Source organism: Pleurodeles waltl, chromosome 12 (assembly GCF_031143425.1).
Source record: "Pleurodeles waltl isolate 20211129_DDA chromosome 12, aPleWal1.hap1.20221129, whole genome shotgun sequence".
Classification (NCBI taxonomy): Eukaryota; Metazoa; Chordata; class Amphibia; order Caudata; family Salamandridae; genus Pleurodeles; species Pleurodeles waltl.
The window spans coordinates 30,148,939-30,166,003 of NC_090451.1; the positions used below are offsets into that span (position 1 = coordinate 30,148,939).

Genomic DNA, 17,065 nt, shown 5'->3' on the forward strand with positions numbered 1-17,065 from the left:
TTTTCTGGACTACCTTTTGGAGGTCCAGGCATCTAATGGGGCCACTATTGTACCATAACCCTTCACGTATCTCCTGTAGTATCCAGTCAGGCCTAAGAAACTGTGACTTGGGTCTGGGTATCCGGAGGCTCCCAAGCCAGGATGGTCTGGATCTTGGGCTGGAGAGCTTGCACATGGCACCCACCAACTTGGTGGCCTGGGTACACAATAGAGACCTGCCCTACCTGACACTTTCTTGTCTTGATAGTCAGGCCTGCCTGTTTCAAAGCCTGAAACACTTCCTTGAGATGGACCAAGTGATCCTCCCTGGTGAAGCTAAATACAGCTATATCGTCCCGATAAGGTGAACTGCACTGAAACCTTCCAATCCTGTGAGTACTTGATTCACCAACCTCTGGAGGGTGGCAGTGACATTTTTCAACCCAAAGGGTATCCCTTTGAATGAAAGCGACCTTCAGGTGTGGAGGAAGCACGGCCATGCCCTCTTGAAGTACACATCACACTGTGCCCGCAACTACACAACATTTTGTCTCACTAGCAGCATTCCCTCTACCATAGTGAGGATGCTGTGAGGCCTGGCCGGCTTCCTAACCCAGGTTCCCACAGCCTACACTTGCTTCAGGGCAAGTGTGCTGATAAACTTACTCTTGTATTGGGCCCAGGGCTCCAGTAAATACTTGCTTTTCGGGAAGATGGACAGGAGATCAGATTCCAATGAGCTGTGGTGAATATTTTTAAAGTCCTGGCTTGAGCCAATCATGACCATCTCTAATTTGCAGTATTTTCCATGAGCTGGCACCCTGAAATTGTTTTTTAGTTGGGCTAAATGAATTTTGGTTATTCAGTCCCAAAAGGCAGACTCTAACATCCCAGAAGTGGGATATGGAAATCTGGATCAGGAAATGAAGGGTCTCTTCCTGAGCCCTGCAGGGACCAGGGAAGAAGGTATGGGGGGAAGGAGGCACTGCTGAGAGGGAGGGGTGTCTCACACACCCATCTTCAGGGGCAAGGATTCCTGGGGTGCTTTTAATACCCATGTGCTTGCTCATAAAGTGTACGGAAAAGGTTGAGCGCAGCAGCGAGCTCTCGGGGCTTACAGAGAGAGGGGGTGTAAACACCCCTATAGGTACAGGAAGGAGGCTGTACCCCAAATGCCTGTTATTGCCACGGGCCCGGGGTAGCCATCCTTCGCCATGGAGATTCAGCACGAGGAATAAGGGACCAGAAGTTGTAATGCCCAGTGACTTGGCAGCATTTAAATCTTCCCGGTGGTGCACGCTGCCCATCACGTGACCAGTGTGCCACACTGTGGAGCTCGGACCAGCGCTGAATTTGCAGCGTCCCCCTGAGCTGGCAGCGTGGACGGGATCCTAATGGAGCTAAAGGAATGATGTGTATTCAGCCCTATTGGACCTCTAAGGGGAAGCCTCGGACTCTTGTCCGTGTACCGTCTCCTTCCTGCCCCCCGGCTCTTTGTCTGTCTGTCCGTCCCCATTCAGCTAGCTCTCTCTCTCTCTCTCTCTGTCTTTCACTTTCTTTCTTTCTCCCCCACCCCCCACCCGTCCCCCCATTGCTGTTCACGAGGGAGTGGCGGGTGTGTGGGTCAGTGTTCTCTCCACCTCTCTTCTGGTCTCTCCCTCCCACCCCTGGATTAGATCCAGGTACACTGATTCCCTCTGGGTGGGTGGGGGAAAGGAGGGGGGGGGGGGGGTCCGTGTAAGGCTCCTAATAGCACAAATAAAGCTCGTGACGTCGCAGACGCTTCCGGAACCAGAGAGTTTCAGGGAAGTAAACAAGGGGAAAGTGGTGGCAGAGACGGTAGCAAGTGCTGGCTCCCTCAGCTGCTGCAGCTGGGGGCTGCAGGAAAAGATGGTGGGGGGGGGGCAGAGGTCAAGGGGTGCCTTAACCCTCTCTCGCCCCTCGTGTCACAGCGTTTCATGTGCACTTTGTTGCACTAGAGCATCACGGGGGTGGCGTGCTCTTGTGATATGTTATGTTACTGGCGCCGGGAGAGCGCTTGCCACCAGTAGTATGGCTTCGCAGCGCTTTCTGAAGCGTGGCGCTCTTTCACGCAGATCTGGGAATGCCACCGGTCGACGGGGTCTGCTGATGTGTGCTCGTGTGGGGTGAGCGGAGTGTTGGTATATAATTACCGAGTTTACACGTGGCTGGTGCACGTGTCAAAGTAAAGTGAGACTTTCTGACCTTGTACAGTCTTTTTATGGTCTTTGGTGTATGTCCGAGTGCGGAGGGGCTTGTAATTCTTTCATAGGCTGGGGTGGGGGTAGGCAGGGCCGGATTTAGGGCGGTGCGACCTGTGCGGGTGTATTGGGCGCTGACCTTGACAGTGGGGGGTCACTGCCCCCAGGGTGGGGACCTGTGTTTAGCAATAACTTACAATTTAAAAGCATCTGCTGTAGAGTTCCTTGTGCCTCCAGCTTGTAGGCACCAATAAAAATGTCAAGATAACTCTTGCGAGTAATAATTCTGCTAGAAAGAGAAATCGGAGACTTTTCTAGTAGCAGTTATGACTCTCCATAAGGTAGTGCAGAGGGTTAATGTGCCTGCTGCAAAGAACAGATCTATATTTTATGTGGATAGCTGAGTGGATTAGTAAAGCCAGCCTCTACCAGCACTTTAAAATGAATGAGATGGGTGTTACAGAGGGGCTTTGGAGAGATGAGGCGCACTTTTGCTGGGTGGGAATCCTAGGAGGAGGTCATGAGGAGGCGCCAAAAAAGATTGTTCTACGGGGAGCCATAAGTGCTAAAGTCTGCCCTGGGCGGGGGAGAGGGGGTGTATTTTTCACTGTGTGACCAAAATAAAGCACTTCTTATTTATGCATCACAAACCGTAGGGGTACTTAAGATGCAGCGTTGAGCGCATTGGGGGTGATTTTCCCAGCGCGAGGCTGTGATATATTTAATGCAGGTTTTGTTGGAATGTCCCAGTGTATATGTCTTGCTGAGGTCCCCCAGTGCTGTTTATCTGCCAGCACTTCGAGAGCTATATGGCTTTGGTGCTGCGTCGTGGCCACTACTGAATATCGATCCGCCCTCCGAACATCATGGTACAAAAATATTGAGGACAGAATGTTGAAGGACAAAATCTCGAAAGCTAAGTGCATACAGGGAACCACAGGTTTACCACTCCTAACATCCCATCTACTAACCTTGAAGACACATATTCCACGTAGCTACAAATATAGAGCGTTATTTATGGAAAACCTAGACTTACGTACCTGTTGATGTTTTATTTTCAATGTTCTGTTCTTGATATTGTGTCCAGTCGATGTTCCGGTGTCAATATTTAGGGTGCACATGCGCGTGTAACGCCTCCCGCCAGTATGTGATGCTTCAAGATCGCCGTTGAAGGTGTATACTTTTATATAACACATTTTATCATGTTTTAATTAAAGGCATTACATCTACACAGCATACATCTGGTGCTTACTCCAAGAAGATGTATCTTGAAAGAGGCTATGCCCTGATATTGAGTGGAGTTGCTGTCTGATAAATTAATCCAGTTGGTGTGATTATAGAACGTGTGTTGAGTACCTGGCAAGGACAGATGTACAAACTTGTGTTATGTGTTTTGTGTCTTGCGGTAGGATGATGTGTACATCCTAAAAACAAGCTACTCCCTAATCTGTAGCCCTTGTACAACTAGGTGTGATGTTAGACGGGTTTCCTGAGTGGTAAGGAGTGAGTCCTATAGGAGAGAAGCTGGGTGGCAGCAGACAACCTAGCCTCAGTCCTCGGAGTCTTTGTGCCTGATGCATACCTTGTCATTGTCCTTGTACCTGAGGTGTCCACGGTGGAGTGGTGTAGGGGTCAAGTGTTGTTCTAGTTGATGGTGTGTGTTGTACGATGAGAAGCCTTAGTGTCTTGATATTGAATGCACACCTTGTCATTGTTTTAGGATCTGAGGTGTCCACGGTGGAGTGGTGTATGAGTCAAGTGTTGTTCTAATTGACAGGTTGTGTTGTACAAGGTGCAACCTCAGTCCTTACTCATTGGATGCACACCTTGTCATTGTTATTGCATCTGAGGTGTCCACAGTGGGGTGGTGTAGGAGTCAAGAGTTGTTCTAGTTGACGGGTGTATTGTATAAGGTGAAACTTCTGTCCTCAGTGTTTTCATGCTGGATGCACACCTTGTCATTGTTATTGCATCTGAGGTGTGCACGGTGGTGTGGTGTAGGAGTCAAGAGTTGTTCTAGTTGACGGGGTGTATTGTACAAGGTGAAACTTCAGTCCTCAGTGCCTGGATGCCCACATTGTCATTGTTCTTGTATCTGAGCTGTCCACAGTGGAGTGGTGTAGGGGTCAAGTGCTGTTCTAGTTGATGGGGTGTTTTGTACGATGAGAAGCCTCAGGCTTCAATGTCTTGAAGCTGGATGCACAATGTGTCATTGCTCTAGGATCTGAGGCGTCCACGGTGAAGTGGTGGTGGAGTCAAGTGTTGTTCTAGTTGACGGGGTGTGTTGTACGTTGAGAAGCCTCTATTCTCAGTGTCTTGAAGCTGGATGCACACCTTGTCATTGTTATTGCATCTGAGGTGTCCATGGTGGAGTAGTGTAGGAATCAGGTGGTGTTCTAGTTAACGGGGTCTGTTGTACAAGGTGAAACCTCAGTGATTTGATTTTGGAGGCCCACCTTGTCATTGTTCTAGGATCTGAGGTGTCCATGGTGGATTGGCGTAGGAGTCAAGTGTTGTTCTAGTTAGCAGGGTATGTAACGTGAAACCTCAGTGTCTTGATGTTGGATGCCCACCTTGTCATTGGTTTTTGTATCTGAGAGGCCCACTGTGGAGTGGTGTAGGAGCCAAGTCTTGTTCCAGTTGACGCAGCGTGTTGTCCGGCAGTGCCTTCGCAGTCCTCAGAGGGTTGATGCTGGATTTTGATGTCATCGCTGGCATAGTGTTGCTGTAGGATGTCTCACTTTGCAGTTGAGCTCTTCAAGGTTCCTCTTTGGCAGGCGTGGAGCAGTCTACGGTCCGCAGCAATAAGACATGGCATTTCTCTGAATACTCAATCAATCAATCAATCAAATAATTTCTTAAGCGCACTACTCACCCGGTAGGGTCTCAAGATGCCGGGAGGGGGGGCGTTACTGCTCGAAAAGCTTTCTGAAGGTTAGGAGGTCCTGGGTCTTGCGTAGGTTGGTGGGGAGGGAGATCCAGGTCTTGGCGGCGAGGTGTGAGAAGGATCTGCTGCCATAGGTGGTGTGTTGGATGTGGGGGACTGTAGCGAAGGCGAGGTCAGTGGAGCGGAGCTGGCAAGTTGGTATGTGGAAGTTTACTCGTTCGTTGAGGTAGGCCGGTCCAGTGTCCTGGAGGGCTCTGTGAGCATGGACGAGGACTGTGAAAATGATCCTTTTGTTGATGGGCAACCAGTGTAGGGATCTGAGGTGGGTGGATATGTGTTTGTGGCGAGGGAGGTTGAGGATGAGACGTGCGGCTGCGTTCTGGATTCGCTGGAGTTTTCTTTGAAGCTTGGCTGTGGTCCCTGCGTAGAGGGTGTTGCCGTAGTCCAGTCTACTGCTAATGAGGGCGTGGGTGACTGTTCTTCTTGTTTCGAAAGGGGTCCATTTGAAAGTCTTGTGTAGCATGCAAAAGGTGTTGAAGCAGGAGGATGATATGGCATTGATTTGCTGGGTCATGGAGAGGGATGAGTCTAGAACGAGGCCAAGGTTGCGTGCGTGGGTGGTGGGTGTTGGGGGTGGTCCGAGGGTGGTGTGCCACCAGGAGTCGTCCCATGCTGTCTTGTTGGGGCCGAAGATGATGATCTCTGTTTTCTTTGAGTTCAATTTGAGGTGACTTGTTGTCATCCATTTGGCGATGTCGAGGAGTCTGGCGTGCAGGTTAATCTTGGCAGTGGCTGGGTTCCTGGTGAGGAAGATGATGAGCTGGGTGTCGTCAGCGTATGAAATGATGGTGATGCCGTGGGGACGGAGGATGTTGGCGAGAGGAGCCATGTATATGTTGACGAGGGTGAGACTGAGGGAGGATCCTTGGGGGGACCCCACAGATGATCTTGGTGGCTGTAGACCGGAAAGGAAGGAGGCAAACTCTTTAGGTTCTTTCGGAGAGGAAGGAGGTGACCAGTCTAGGGCCTTGTGGCGAATTCCGGCCTTGAAAAGGCTTGCGTGGAGGGTTTGGTGGTATACCGTGTCAAAAGCTGCAGAGAGGTCTAGGAGAATGAGGGCGACTGTCTCGCCCTTGTCCACTCTGGTCCCGATGTCTGTGCAGGCAATGAGGGTGGTCTCAGTGCTGTGGTTCTTGCGGAATCCAGACTGGGAGGCGTTGAGTATGTTGTTTTCTTCTAGGAAGCGAGACAGTTGTGCGTTAACTATCTTCTCAGCAACCTTTGCAGGGAAGGGGAAAAGAGAAATGGGTTGGCAGTTTGTGAGGTCTTCCGGGTCTGCTTTGGGTTTTTTGAGAAGACCCTTGACTTCGGCGTGCTTCCAAATATCTGGGAAAGTTGCGATGTCGAAGGAACTGTTGATGAAAGCACGGAGCTGGGGAGCGATGATTTGGCTGGCTTTGTTGAAAATGTGGTGGGGGCACGGGTCTGTTGGGGAGCCTGAGTGGATGGAGTTCATGGTTTTGCCGATTTCTTCATCGTTGGTGGGGGTCCAGGTGTTCAGTCGGTTGGTGCAGCAGGGTGTTGTAGTGTTGGTTGTGTCATTGGTGGTGGGCGCTGATGATGTGAAGCTGTCATGTATGTCTGCGATATTGTGATGGAAGTAGTTGGAGAGGGAGTTGCAGAAGTCTTGGAAGTTTGGAGGGTCGATGGTGCAGGATTTGGGTTTGGTGAGTTCTTTGATGATGGCAAAGAGTTCCTTGCTGTTGTGCATGTTGTTGTCTATGCGTTCTTTGTAGAAGGACCGTTTTGTGGTCCGGATGAGTTGGTGGTGTTTGTGTATGGCTGTTTTGAGGGCAGAGAAGTTGTTCATTGAGGATTCTTGGAGCCAGGCTTTCTCAATTTTTTGGCATTCTCATTTGGAAGATTGAAGTTCTATGGTGAACCAGGGGGCGGTCTTGATGGTACGGTGTTGTTGTTTGTTTTCAAAGGGGCAAGGGAGTCTGCGCAGGTTTCTAGCCATTGTGTGAGGTTGTGGGCGGTGGTGTTGGGGTCGTTGGTGATGGGAGGTGGAGCTTGTGCGAGGTTGGAGATCAGGTGTTCCTTGGAGATCTTGTTCCACTTGAGGTAGGGTGTAGTGTGTTGTTGGTGGTGGGTTTCATGAAGGAGAAGTGGACGCAGTGGTGGTCAGTCCAGTGGAGTTCGGTGGTGTCTCATATTCTCTCCTTTTCCTTGCAGGTTTCACTCCTGATGGGTGTGAGGCATCCCTTACCTGGCCTCTTCATCCTCCTTCCTTGTCTAATGTACTGGAGAGGTAAGTCTGCGCTCCGGTAGGGTACCTGCCTGCACCAGTGTTTGGTTTTCTTTCCTGACAGGTGTTTTATGGTTTTTACAGAACCAAGTTCTCTTATCCCAGTCATTCTGCATGGCTTATAGAGCCCCGGCCCAGGGCAGCCAATGAGTATCCTTGGCCCACACATTCTGTAAATTCTAAGGCCTACTCTTGACAGCCAAACCTCCAATGGCCTCCACCTGTACGTCAGCTCATTCAGTAATTTTGCTATCAGGCATCTGCGTCAGATCTCATTACATGCATCTACTGCCTTTACCCCAGCCTGTTCTGCTGGATAATATTTCTTGGGTACTTGTAAGTTTTAAATATTGTGGAACCAAAATACTGCAGCCTAAATGTCAAGAACCAAAACATTGTAAAGGAAGGTACAGATTTATGATTGTAATTGTATTTATATAGCGCTTACTTCCCCTGAAGAGACATCAAAGTGCTTTTCGGCAAGTAGCATGCTACTACGAAACCCAAGAGGAATTAGTGGTGGATTAGCATAGGGAAATATGAGTACAGTAGTAATATGAGTTAATTTGAGCAGAGGATGTGTGTGTTTGTTACTTGGATTAACTAGAGTAACGGATAGAGGAGGGAAGGATCCAGAAGTGTTCATTGGGAGTTTATAGTAATAGGATGAGGCTTGGGATGACTAAAGGAGAGATGGAGGAGGGAAGAGTCTGGAAAGGGATTAAGGAGATCATAGTAGCAGGAGGGGTTTTGGATGAGTCAAAGGTGAGATAAATGAGGGAGAATTTAGTAGGATTGTTTGGGAGATCATGGTCGTAAACTGAGGTTTGGGTGAGCTAGATGTGGAAGAGGAGGGAAGAGCTTCGGCAGGGTTGTTTTGGAGATAAAAGTAGTAGAATGGATTTGGGATGAGTGGGAGTGGGGATGAGGATAAATTGATAGAGACACGGGGTAATGGGGGAGACAGAGTAAAGCTTATGAGAGTGTAAAATTTGTATTTTTTTTAATTTATTTATAGATTTAATTGTATTTGTTTATTTTTTCTCTAGTACAGTAGGGCTAGAGTAATCACTAAATAGATATGCAAATACATAGTAAGGGAATATATGTAGAAGGAATATAACAATGGGTATAATAATATGAGAAGCAAAGTAGTATTGTATAAAGACAGACTTTCAAGATTTGTAATGTTTGATATTAATTAACAAGAGTACTTTTCCTAACATTCATTTATCTTTCCTCAATTTTGAAATAGTGAAATGCTTGCTGTTAAATTAGTTAAGATAACATTTTCTCATTGTGAAATAGAAAATGAGACCAGGGATTCATAAGTATCTAATATAACAACTTATCTAGGAGCTATGCAATGACCTATGAACATGTTAAGCATAGGATAATACTAATATATATATATATACACATGAGTAAATATACATGAGTATAATATATTATTATGAAATAGTGACTATACATATTTCTTGTTAACTATACATATCTAGAATATACACATAATCAGAATAAACATATTTATCAACACATGCGTATGCCGTCCATTGCTGTTTGAATATGGTGGTTATGGAGAAAAGAGCCAACTCCTGAGTAGTCTTCAGAAGACAAGATAGTTATCTGTGGATCTTTTATTTGGGGGTAATGAATTCCATAGTTTGGCTGCTTGAACAGAGAAGGATGTACCACCTAATCTCTTTTTCTTGTATGGTGGTGCCAATCTTTAGCAGAGGTTTCTTTGTTGGATGTATTTGGTTATTTTGTTTCTGATAAAAAGCTGCCCTTTTCCATGTATAGCTTTGTGGGTGATACAAAGCAGCTTGAAAGTGCATCTTATGGCAACGGGTAACCAGTGTAGTGCTCTCAAGGCAGGGGAGATGTGGGCTTGTGGCTTTACATGTACAAGTAGCCTAGCAGCGGAGATCTGAATATGTTGTAGTTTTTTCATAATAGAGATGATCCATGGTAGAAGCCATTGGCGTAATCCTGTTTAGATAGTACAAGAGAGATAGTCGCTTGCACCTTGTGTGGAAATCTGAGGTGGGGGAAGATGTGTTGCAGAGTCTTCAAGGTGATGAAGCTTGTTAGTGCTAATTTGTCCACTTGGGCATTCATTGCTAACTTGGAGTCCATGGAAATTCCAAGGTTTTAAACTTCCTTGGATACTTGAGGAGGTGGTCCAAGGTCATCAGGCCAGGCGCACAGTGGTCATAATTTTTCCAGTCGCCACATGTATTTCAGTTTCTGAAGCATTCAGTTTGAGATGGCTCCAGGTCATCCTCTGATCAACGGCTCTGAGGCAACTTAAGATTTGTGAGTTTTGAATGTTTTTGGGGCATTCTAATTTAAGTAGTATTTGTGTGTCATCTGCATAGTTGTAGCACGTGAGTTGAAAATCATTGATCAGTTCTGGTAACGACATCATGTAGATGTTGAAAAGCAAATGTCAGATGATTGATCCTTGGGGGACCCCTGCTTTTGTGAGGTAGGGTTTGGATAAGAAGTAGGGAGAATAGATGATATTAGTTCCTTTTTGGAGGTAAGATGTAATCCAGTCGAGAGCAGTCCCTTCTATCCCGGCTTCATAGAATCTTTCAATTAGGGTGTTATGGTCAACCGTATCAAAGGCAGCCGAGAGGTCCAAGAGAAGTAGTGCAGTAACTCCATTTCGGTCGACTGTGTTTTTAAGATCATCACAGATTGCTATAAGTGCCGATTCAGTGCCTCTTCCTGGGTGGAATCCAGTTTGGAAGTCTGAAAGTATAGAATTGTCTTCAATGAATTGTGACATCTGGGCGAATGCTGCTCTTTCTATCAGTTTGCCAAGGAAAGGTCCATTTGTGATTGGTCTGTAGTTGTTGGGGTCTTTGCGGTCTTGGTTTGTTTTCTTTAATAAAGGATATATGTATGCCTTTTTCAGGTCTTCAGGGAAAGTTCCTGTAGTTAAAGAGTTATGGATGATTCATCTTATAGGTGGCTGCAGAAGTAAATAAAAGAATGTTCTTGAAGATGTGTGGTGGGCAAGGGTCAGAAGGGCAACCGGAAGGTCTGCTTGCTTTGACCAAATCCATAAATTCACCTTGTGATATTTGTTTGAAGGAGTGCAGAGGCTGGGTTGGTTTATTCTTGGAGGGGATTTTAGGAAAGGGGTTTTGTGCTGATGGTTTTCTTCTGTTTTAAATAGGAGTCTAATCTGTCTGCCTTGGTTGTGTAATGAGTTGCCAGTTTGTTTGTGAAATTTTGAGTAGTGGGATGACTTCCTTCCATGCATTTAGGTTTTTGAAATTAATTGAGAATTGTATACAATTCTTTAGTTGCAGATTTAGCATTTAGAATTCTGTCTGAGTAGTACCTTATTTTTATTTTTTATACCTTTCTTGATTGATGATTTGTATATTCTGTTAAGTTTGTGTAGCTGAAGTTTGTCTTGAATGTTTGTTTTGAGCCAGGTCTGTTGCAGCCTTCTGATTTGTTGCTTTATCTTTATAAGTTCTGTGTTTCTCCAAGGTGTTGGTTTTGTTTTGTCCTGTTTAGTTTTTAGGTTGAGCATAGCAGCGTGCAAGCGCTGCTTTTTTGACGTGTTGGTATGTATCTGGGCTTTTAACCACGCACACCGCACGCCCATCACTATCACTGGTTCATGGGCTTACCCTTCAAACATGCTTTATTTTCATTGGTAAATGCTTTACATTTGTCCCTCCTTGGGGCGGTTTAGTTACCGCCATGGACATCGCCCCTGTTACATGGCTAATTGCACTTTTGCCGATACATTTGACTGCGAGCAAACTTCTTTTTCCTTTTGTGTGCTGTTTCACGCTGATGCCGTAGCGCTTTGAAACAGCTCACTTATGTGAAACTGTATAACTTTTTATTTTCAATTTATGTGGCTAGAAAAGTCCAGTTAGGAGTTCACAACGCAAATAGCTCTAACTCGAGCAAATGCGAGACCCATTGCATTGCAAATGCTTGTTCTGAGTGGTATTAGGATATTGAAAGCTTTCTGTAGCCACTCATAAAGTTTTGGAACATAATGAATTGTGTCTAGATCTGTGTTGGCTGTTAGTTGTGTTTCTAAGTCTTCAAAATTGAGTTTGCTCCATGATCGATAGATGCATGTTTGTAAGGTGCTATGGGGTGTGTTAATTTGTGGTGTTTGATGTTGGAAAGTTACTAAATGGTGGTCTGACCATGTGATTAATGTGATGCTTTGAACAGTAATTAGTTCAGGCTTAGCAAAAATGACATCTAGGATGTGTCTAGCGATGTGTGTGGGATTGTGTACAATCTGATGTAGGTTCAATGCGACTAGGCCAGTGGTGATAGCTTTTGGATGGGTCATATTAGGTTTGTCAAACCAAATGTTTAGGTCCCCAATAATGCATAGGTTTGAGCATAATGTAATAAGGTTTCAGATTGTGTCTAGAAAAGCACCTGGGAATGTTGAGTTGTTAGGTGGAGGTCTGTAAAGGAGCAGAAAGTTACAGGAGGAATTTGGAGTAGCGTGGCATCTGGTGAGGAGGGCCTCACAACCATGTATGGAAATGTCTGTTTTACTGAGATTTGTTGCTTGTTTGAATATAATAGCTAGTCCACCTCCTCTCTTGCCTATACGGTTTTGTTTGATGGTTTGATAGCCCAGAGAAACGGCTTTGTGCAACACTGGGGCCATGTCGTCTCCCAACCATGATTCTGTTATGAATGGTAAGTCAGGTTGTGTGTCTGTGAGCAGGTCGTAGATGTGGTGCTTGTTTTTTTTAGAGTGATCGTGCATTTATGAGCTGGCAGTTTAGAAAATGTGTGTTAGTGGTAGTGTTGTTTTGTTTAGGAGAAGGGTGAGTAGTATATTTTGAGCTTGTAGCAGGTCTGTTGTTTGTTGTGATAACTGTGTGAGGGTCACAATAGTCCTGCTTTGCTATGTAGTGTTCCTGTTCCAGCAGGCTTAGGAGGCATTTTGTTGGGTCTGTGTGTGTGGGTGGTGGATTTGGTGGCTGAGAGAGACATGAAGAGTGTACTGTTTTTTGTAGGGTAGCCTTTTTATGTAATAGACAAGGGGTTGCGAAGTTGTTACGGGTGGCATGTTGGTTATATTGTTTGCGTTTGTTTAGTGTGGATGGAGTATGGGTTAGGGGTGGTGGAGGAGCATGGGGATCATGATGTAAGGCTCTAAACTCTGCAATGGATGAGAGGCGGTGAATGAATGTTGCTGTGTTGGGGTGCTTGTGGTAGATGTTTGTGAAGAGTGAGACTGTAGGGGTAAAGATTGGGCAGGATTTGTATTCTTTGTGTAGTCATGAGGGTGGGAGTTGGTGTGACTGAAAGTATTATGAAACTGTTATTTTGATGTGAAGATGCGTGTGTCTGTTTTTTTGTTTGTTTTTGTTGAATCGTGAGAGGGGATATTGATGTAGTGGTTTTCTGTGAAGGATTTGTATGTAAGTCAGTGCTGGTGAGTGGTTTTAGAGTATTACAGGGGGTTTGAAGAAGAGTGTGTAAGAGGGGCTGGACGAGGGTTAGTGGTGTTTGTGTTAGTTTTGCTCACTGGAAGAGTAATATGTGTGGTGGAGTGTATGGATTGTATGGTTGTGTGTAATTGGTGAAGAGGTGAAGGGTGTTTGTGGTTGGTGTGTTGGAAGGCTGGCTGTAGGTATTGTCATGATAGAAGGGGGTCTGTGTGGAGCAAATAGAGGATAGTGCTGCTGGTTTGTATGAACAGGGAGTGTATCTGGATGGCTGAAAGTAACGTATAATGTGATATTGTGTTGTGTGGGCGGTGGCAGGCTGTGTTAGTGGGAGTGGACAGAGTAGTGTTTGCTGTGAGAATGAAGGTGTCTTACTGTTGTAGTTGTGGTGGATATGTGTATAGGTGTGGGATGTGGGGTTTCGTGTTGGTTGATGAGACATTGCAATCTGTTTGAGGTTTGTTTGTGGTACGTGAGTGGGATGTCTTTGCTGATATTGTGTTAGGATGTGGAGGGAGTATGGTCCTTTCTACTAAATGGGATATTGGGCAGAATTTGTGGCCCTAGGCCCGACCCGAACAGGCAACTGCCCCTGCCCTTTCTGCCCTTAGCCTCGACGTCCGGGCTGAGGCGCCCTGAGCCCTAGGCTTAAATAGCCCTACTGGCCAATAGAAACCTAGTCCCAACCCTAACCAAGCAGATTTTTTTTTTTTAAACATGTTTTTATTAGTTAAAGAGCCATACATTATATTGCATACAAAAGTCATTGATAGCATTTTGTTATTGTTTACAGTCTGTCATCTGGCTCTCTCGTGTTAAAGTCAATGTATAACAAACAACTAAGAACTTGTGTGCACTTCCCGGTCCACTAATTCCACCCAGCACTACCGAAGTTTGTCGCCACGCAGGACAAAGCGTTCAGTTGCGATGTGGTTCTATTGCCGCTGATATCGGGGGCCCTCACCGCCACACGGGTGAGGACGGGGGGGCAGAGGAAACAAGGGGGGGAGGGAGGGAAGGGGGGGCAGGTGGGAGGATATGGCACGGTGAATCACAGCGCTGGTGTCTATAGGTTAAGTGTGCAGGCCTTTTGGCGCTGTGGCATGCATGCCTTGGGAGGGGCTGCTGTGCTAACAGTGTTGGCGAGGCATTGATGCCGGATATGTATGCATCCCGAGTGTAGTATTGCTTTTCTGCCGGGGCTGGGCCCGCGGCCTTCCAGGTGGGTGCAGCTGTCTGTGGTTCAGGGGGGTCTTTCATCATTTTTGGCTTCTAGCCTGGACACTAAAACGCCCCAGGCCTCGCAGCCCGCTTGTCGCAGTCCCCTGCGTGCTAAATTTGTTAATACCTGATGCTCAGCGCGGGCCCAGCGTAGCGTGAGGGCAAGCCAGGCTTTTAAGTCAGGTGTATTGCGAGCCTTCCAGTTCATTGCTATCAATCTTTTGTACATTACATACGCTAGATCTACAAACCTGTGCAAGAGTTTATTTCTTTTCGTCCTTTTCCTTAGTCCGAGTAGACAGGATTTGGGATTCGTGTCCAGGTTAAGCCCCGTAATTTCCACTAAGGCTGTGACCACCCCTGCCCACTCCCCCCGCACCCGCGGGCACTCCCAAACCATGTGATAGAACTGTGCTGCTGGTGTTTTGCATCTGGGGCAGGCTGGATCCGACCCGGGGAACATGCGTTTAATCCTGGCCGGCGCCAGATATGTCTGATGTAGATAATTGAACTGTGTATATCGGAATCTGGGGTTTCTTGAGACCTCACGTGTGTGGCTCAAAGCTTTTGGCCATTCTGTCCCTGAGATCGGGGTGGGCAATACGATGTTCCACCTCTCCCAAGCTTTCTGCAGGTTGTCTTCCGGGGGTCTGTTCAAGAGTTTATAAAGGCTTGAGACTGCTTTTCCTTGGGGGTCCCAGTTCAGCATGTGGTGTAGGGTGGCTGAGATATCAGGCTCTACGTCCCCAGATACCCATGTTTTCCTGATTGCATGATATATCGCGTGATATGCCAGGAATGTAAGGGCCTGTATAGCTTCAAAAGTCATTAATTTCCCTTCCTCAAAGCAGTCTCCTACTGTACTTATGCCCGCGTCTGACCAAGTTGTAGGTGAATATGAACCGGCTTCCACCCACCCGGGAAGCCGATCCAATGGGAGAAGCGGTGAATAGGGTAGTTTTTTGACTCCCTTTTGGACATACTTCTTCCAATATGTGTGTGCCGCTGTCATCAAATTGTTTGTGCATGTGCTTTTAGTTTGCTTATCCAACAGCCAGCCTAGTATGGGAACACCATGGAGTCGGGATTGCAGCCAAATAGTTTCTGCCGAGCTGGGTCTATGGAGCCAATTTAAGATCCACTGCAGCTGTGCGGCCGCAGAATAGAGCTCAAAGTTTGGGGCGCCCAGTCCACCCATTGCTACCGTATGATGCAGCGTGGTGAGTGCAACCCGCCTTCTGCCCTCGCCCCACACCAATTGTAGTAGGATGGAGTTCAAGCTAGCGAAAAAGCTTTTGGGGATAATGATTGGTAGGGCCGCAAAGTAATACAACAGTCTAGGTAATATCAGCATGTTTGCTATAGCTACTTTACCCATTGGTGAAAGTGGTAATTTATTCCAAAAGCGTACTGAGCTCTTAACAGAGGACACTGCTTTCCCCAGATTTCCATCCCTTAGGTCTTCCGCCTTATGGTAGACGTTGATCCCTAGGTATTTAAATGTATCGATACACCATTTTAGGTGGCCTGGTAGGGCACATTCTTGCCTCGCAGGGGGCCAGCTGGTTAGTGGGAATATACAGGATTTCCCCCAGTTAACTATTAGGCCGGATACTCTACCGAACTCAGACAGCAGCGACATCACTGGGGGCAGAGACTCCTCCACTCTGCGTATGTATATCAAGGCATCATCTGCGTATAGTGATATGGAGTGGAGAGTACCGTTCCTTGACACCACCCATTCTTCTTTTTTGGCTCGGACGCGTGCAGCTAGTGGTTCCATCGCTAAGGCAAATAGGAGGGGGGAAAGGGGGCAACCCTGTCTTGTTCCCCTGCTAATCGGGAAGCTTTCTGATATTACTCCTCCCGTCTTCACCCTGGCCTGTGGGGCAGTGTACAGAATGCGTACCCAGCTTGTGAATTTTGGACCGATGCCCAGTAACTGCATAGTGGCAAACAGGAAGTCCCATTCTAATGTATCAAACGCTTTTTCTATGTCAAGCGATATCACCGCTTCCTCGAGTGCGGTCGGGGGGGTGTCACCCATCACACTGAGTAGCCTCCGAATATTTAGGAAGGTGTTACGTTTCTGGATGAATCCATTCTGATCTTCATGTACCAGGATATGCATGTAGGGAGCTAGTCTGTTAGCCAGGATTTTACCGAGTATCTTACAGTCTAGGTTTAACAGTGAGAGAGGTCTGTAAGACCTGACGTCAGTGGGGTCGCGCCCCTGCTTTGGGAGGACCACTATCATTGCCTCTCTCATTGTGGGGGGCAGGATACCGTTGGTCCCTGCTTCTTCAAATGTTTTTAGGAGTTGTGTGTTAAGGTGTGTCGCAAAAGTGGAGTAGTATTCTGATGGCAGGGCGTCAGTCCCTGGGGCTTTATTCCTAGGTAATTGTTCGAGGGCCTTGTTAAGTTCCCCTAATGTGATGGGGGCTTCTAGTGTCTCTCTGTCGGCGTGCCTTAGTTGAGGCAGGGGAGAATCTGCTAGAAAGGACTCAAGCTGTTGGATGGAGCATGATATGCTTTTGGTGTATAATTGTGTATAATATTCCCTAAACGCATCATTTATTTTTACCTGCGTGGTAGCTATTGCGCCTGCGCCTACTCCTATCGCCCCGATTGGAGGGCACCGCCGGTCCTCCCGCAGCAGCCATGCGAGCAGCCTACCAGATCTGTCGCCTTCCGACTGTAGCCTGGCCAAGTGGTGTTTGTGATCGTGGAGGCGTAATGTAGCATCAGCCTTTGCATGTTCCGCGCGCGTTTCCTTCAGAGCCGTGTATGGCGTTTCATTACGGGCAACTGCGTTTTCTAGTGCTCTTAGTTTCGTCTCCAGCTTGCTAACCTCTGCGTGGAGTGTGCGCCTCACCCCCCATGTAGTGGAAATACAATGTTCACCGATCACCACTTTGTGTGCGTCCCACTCCATTGTTCTTAGTTTTGTGGTGCCGGTGCTTAATTCCCAGTACTGTTTTAG

The 17,065-nt window shown here is 46.9% G+C and overlaps 1 protein-coding gene across 2 annotated transcripts in view; it reads left to right on the forward strand.

Moving 5' to 3' along the window:
- LOC138268239 (granulocyte colony-stimulating factor receptor-like) overlaps nucleotides 1-17,065 on the forward strand; it is a 103,975-nt gene that overhangs the window by 18,604 nt on the left and 68,306 nt on the right. The window contains exon 2 of one of the 2 annotated variants that reach the window (XM_069217703.1): nucleotides 7,324-7,399. In XM_069217703.1, the coding sequence (XP_069073804.1) occupies nucleotides 7,324-7,399 (76 nt within the window). Of the gene's footprint in view, nucleotides 1-5,848; nucleotides 7,400-17,065 lie in introns of those variants that run through there. The other variant, XM_069217702.1, reaches the window with a different exon arrangement.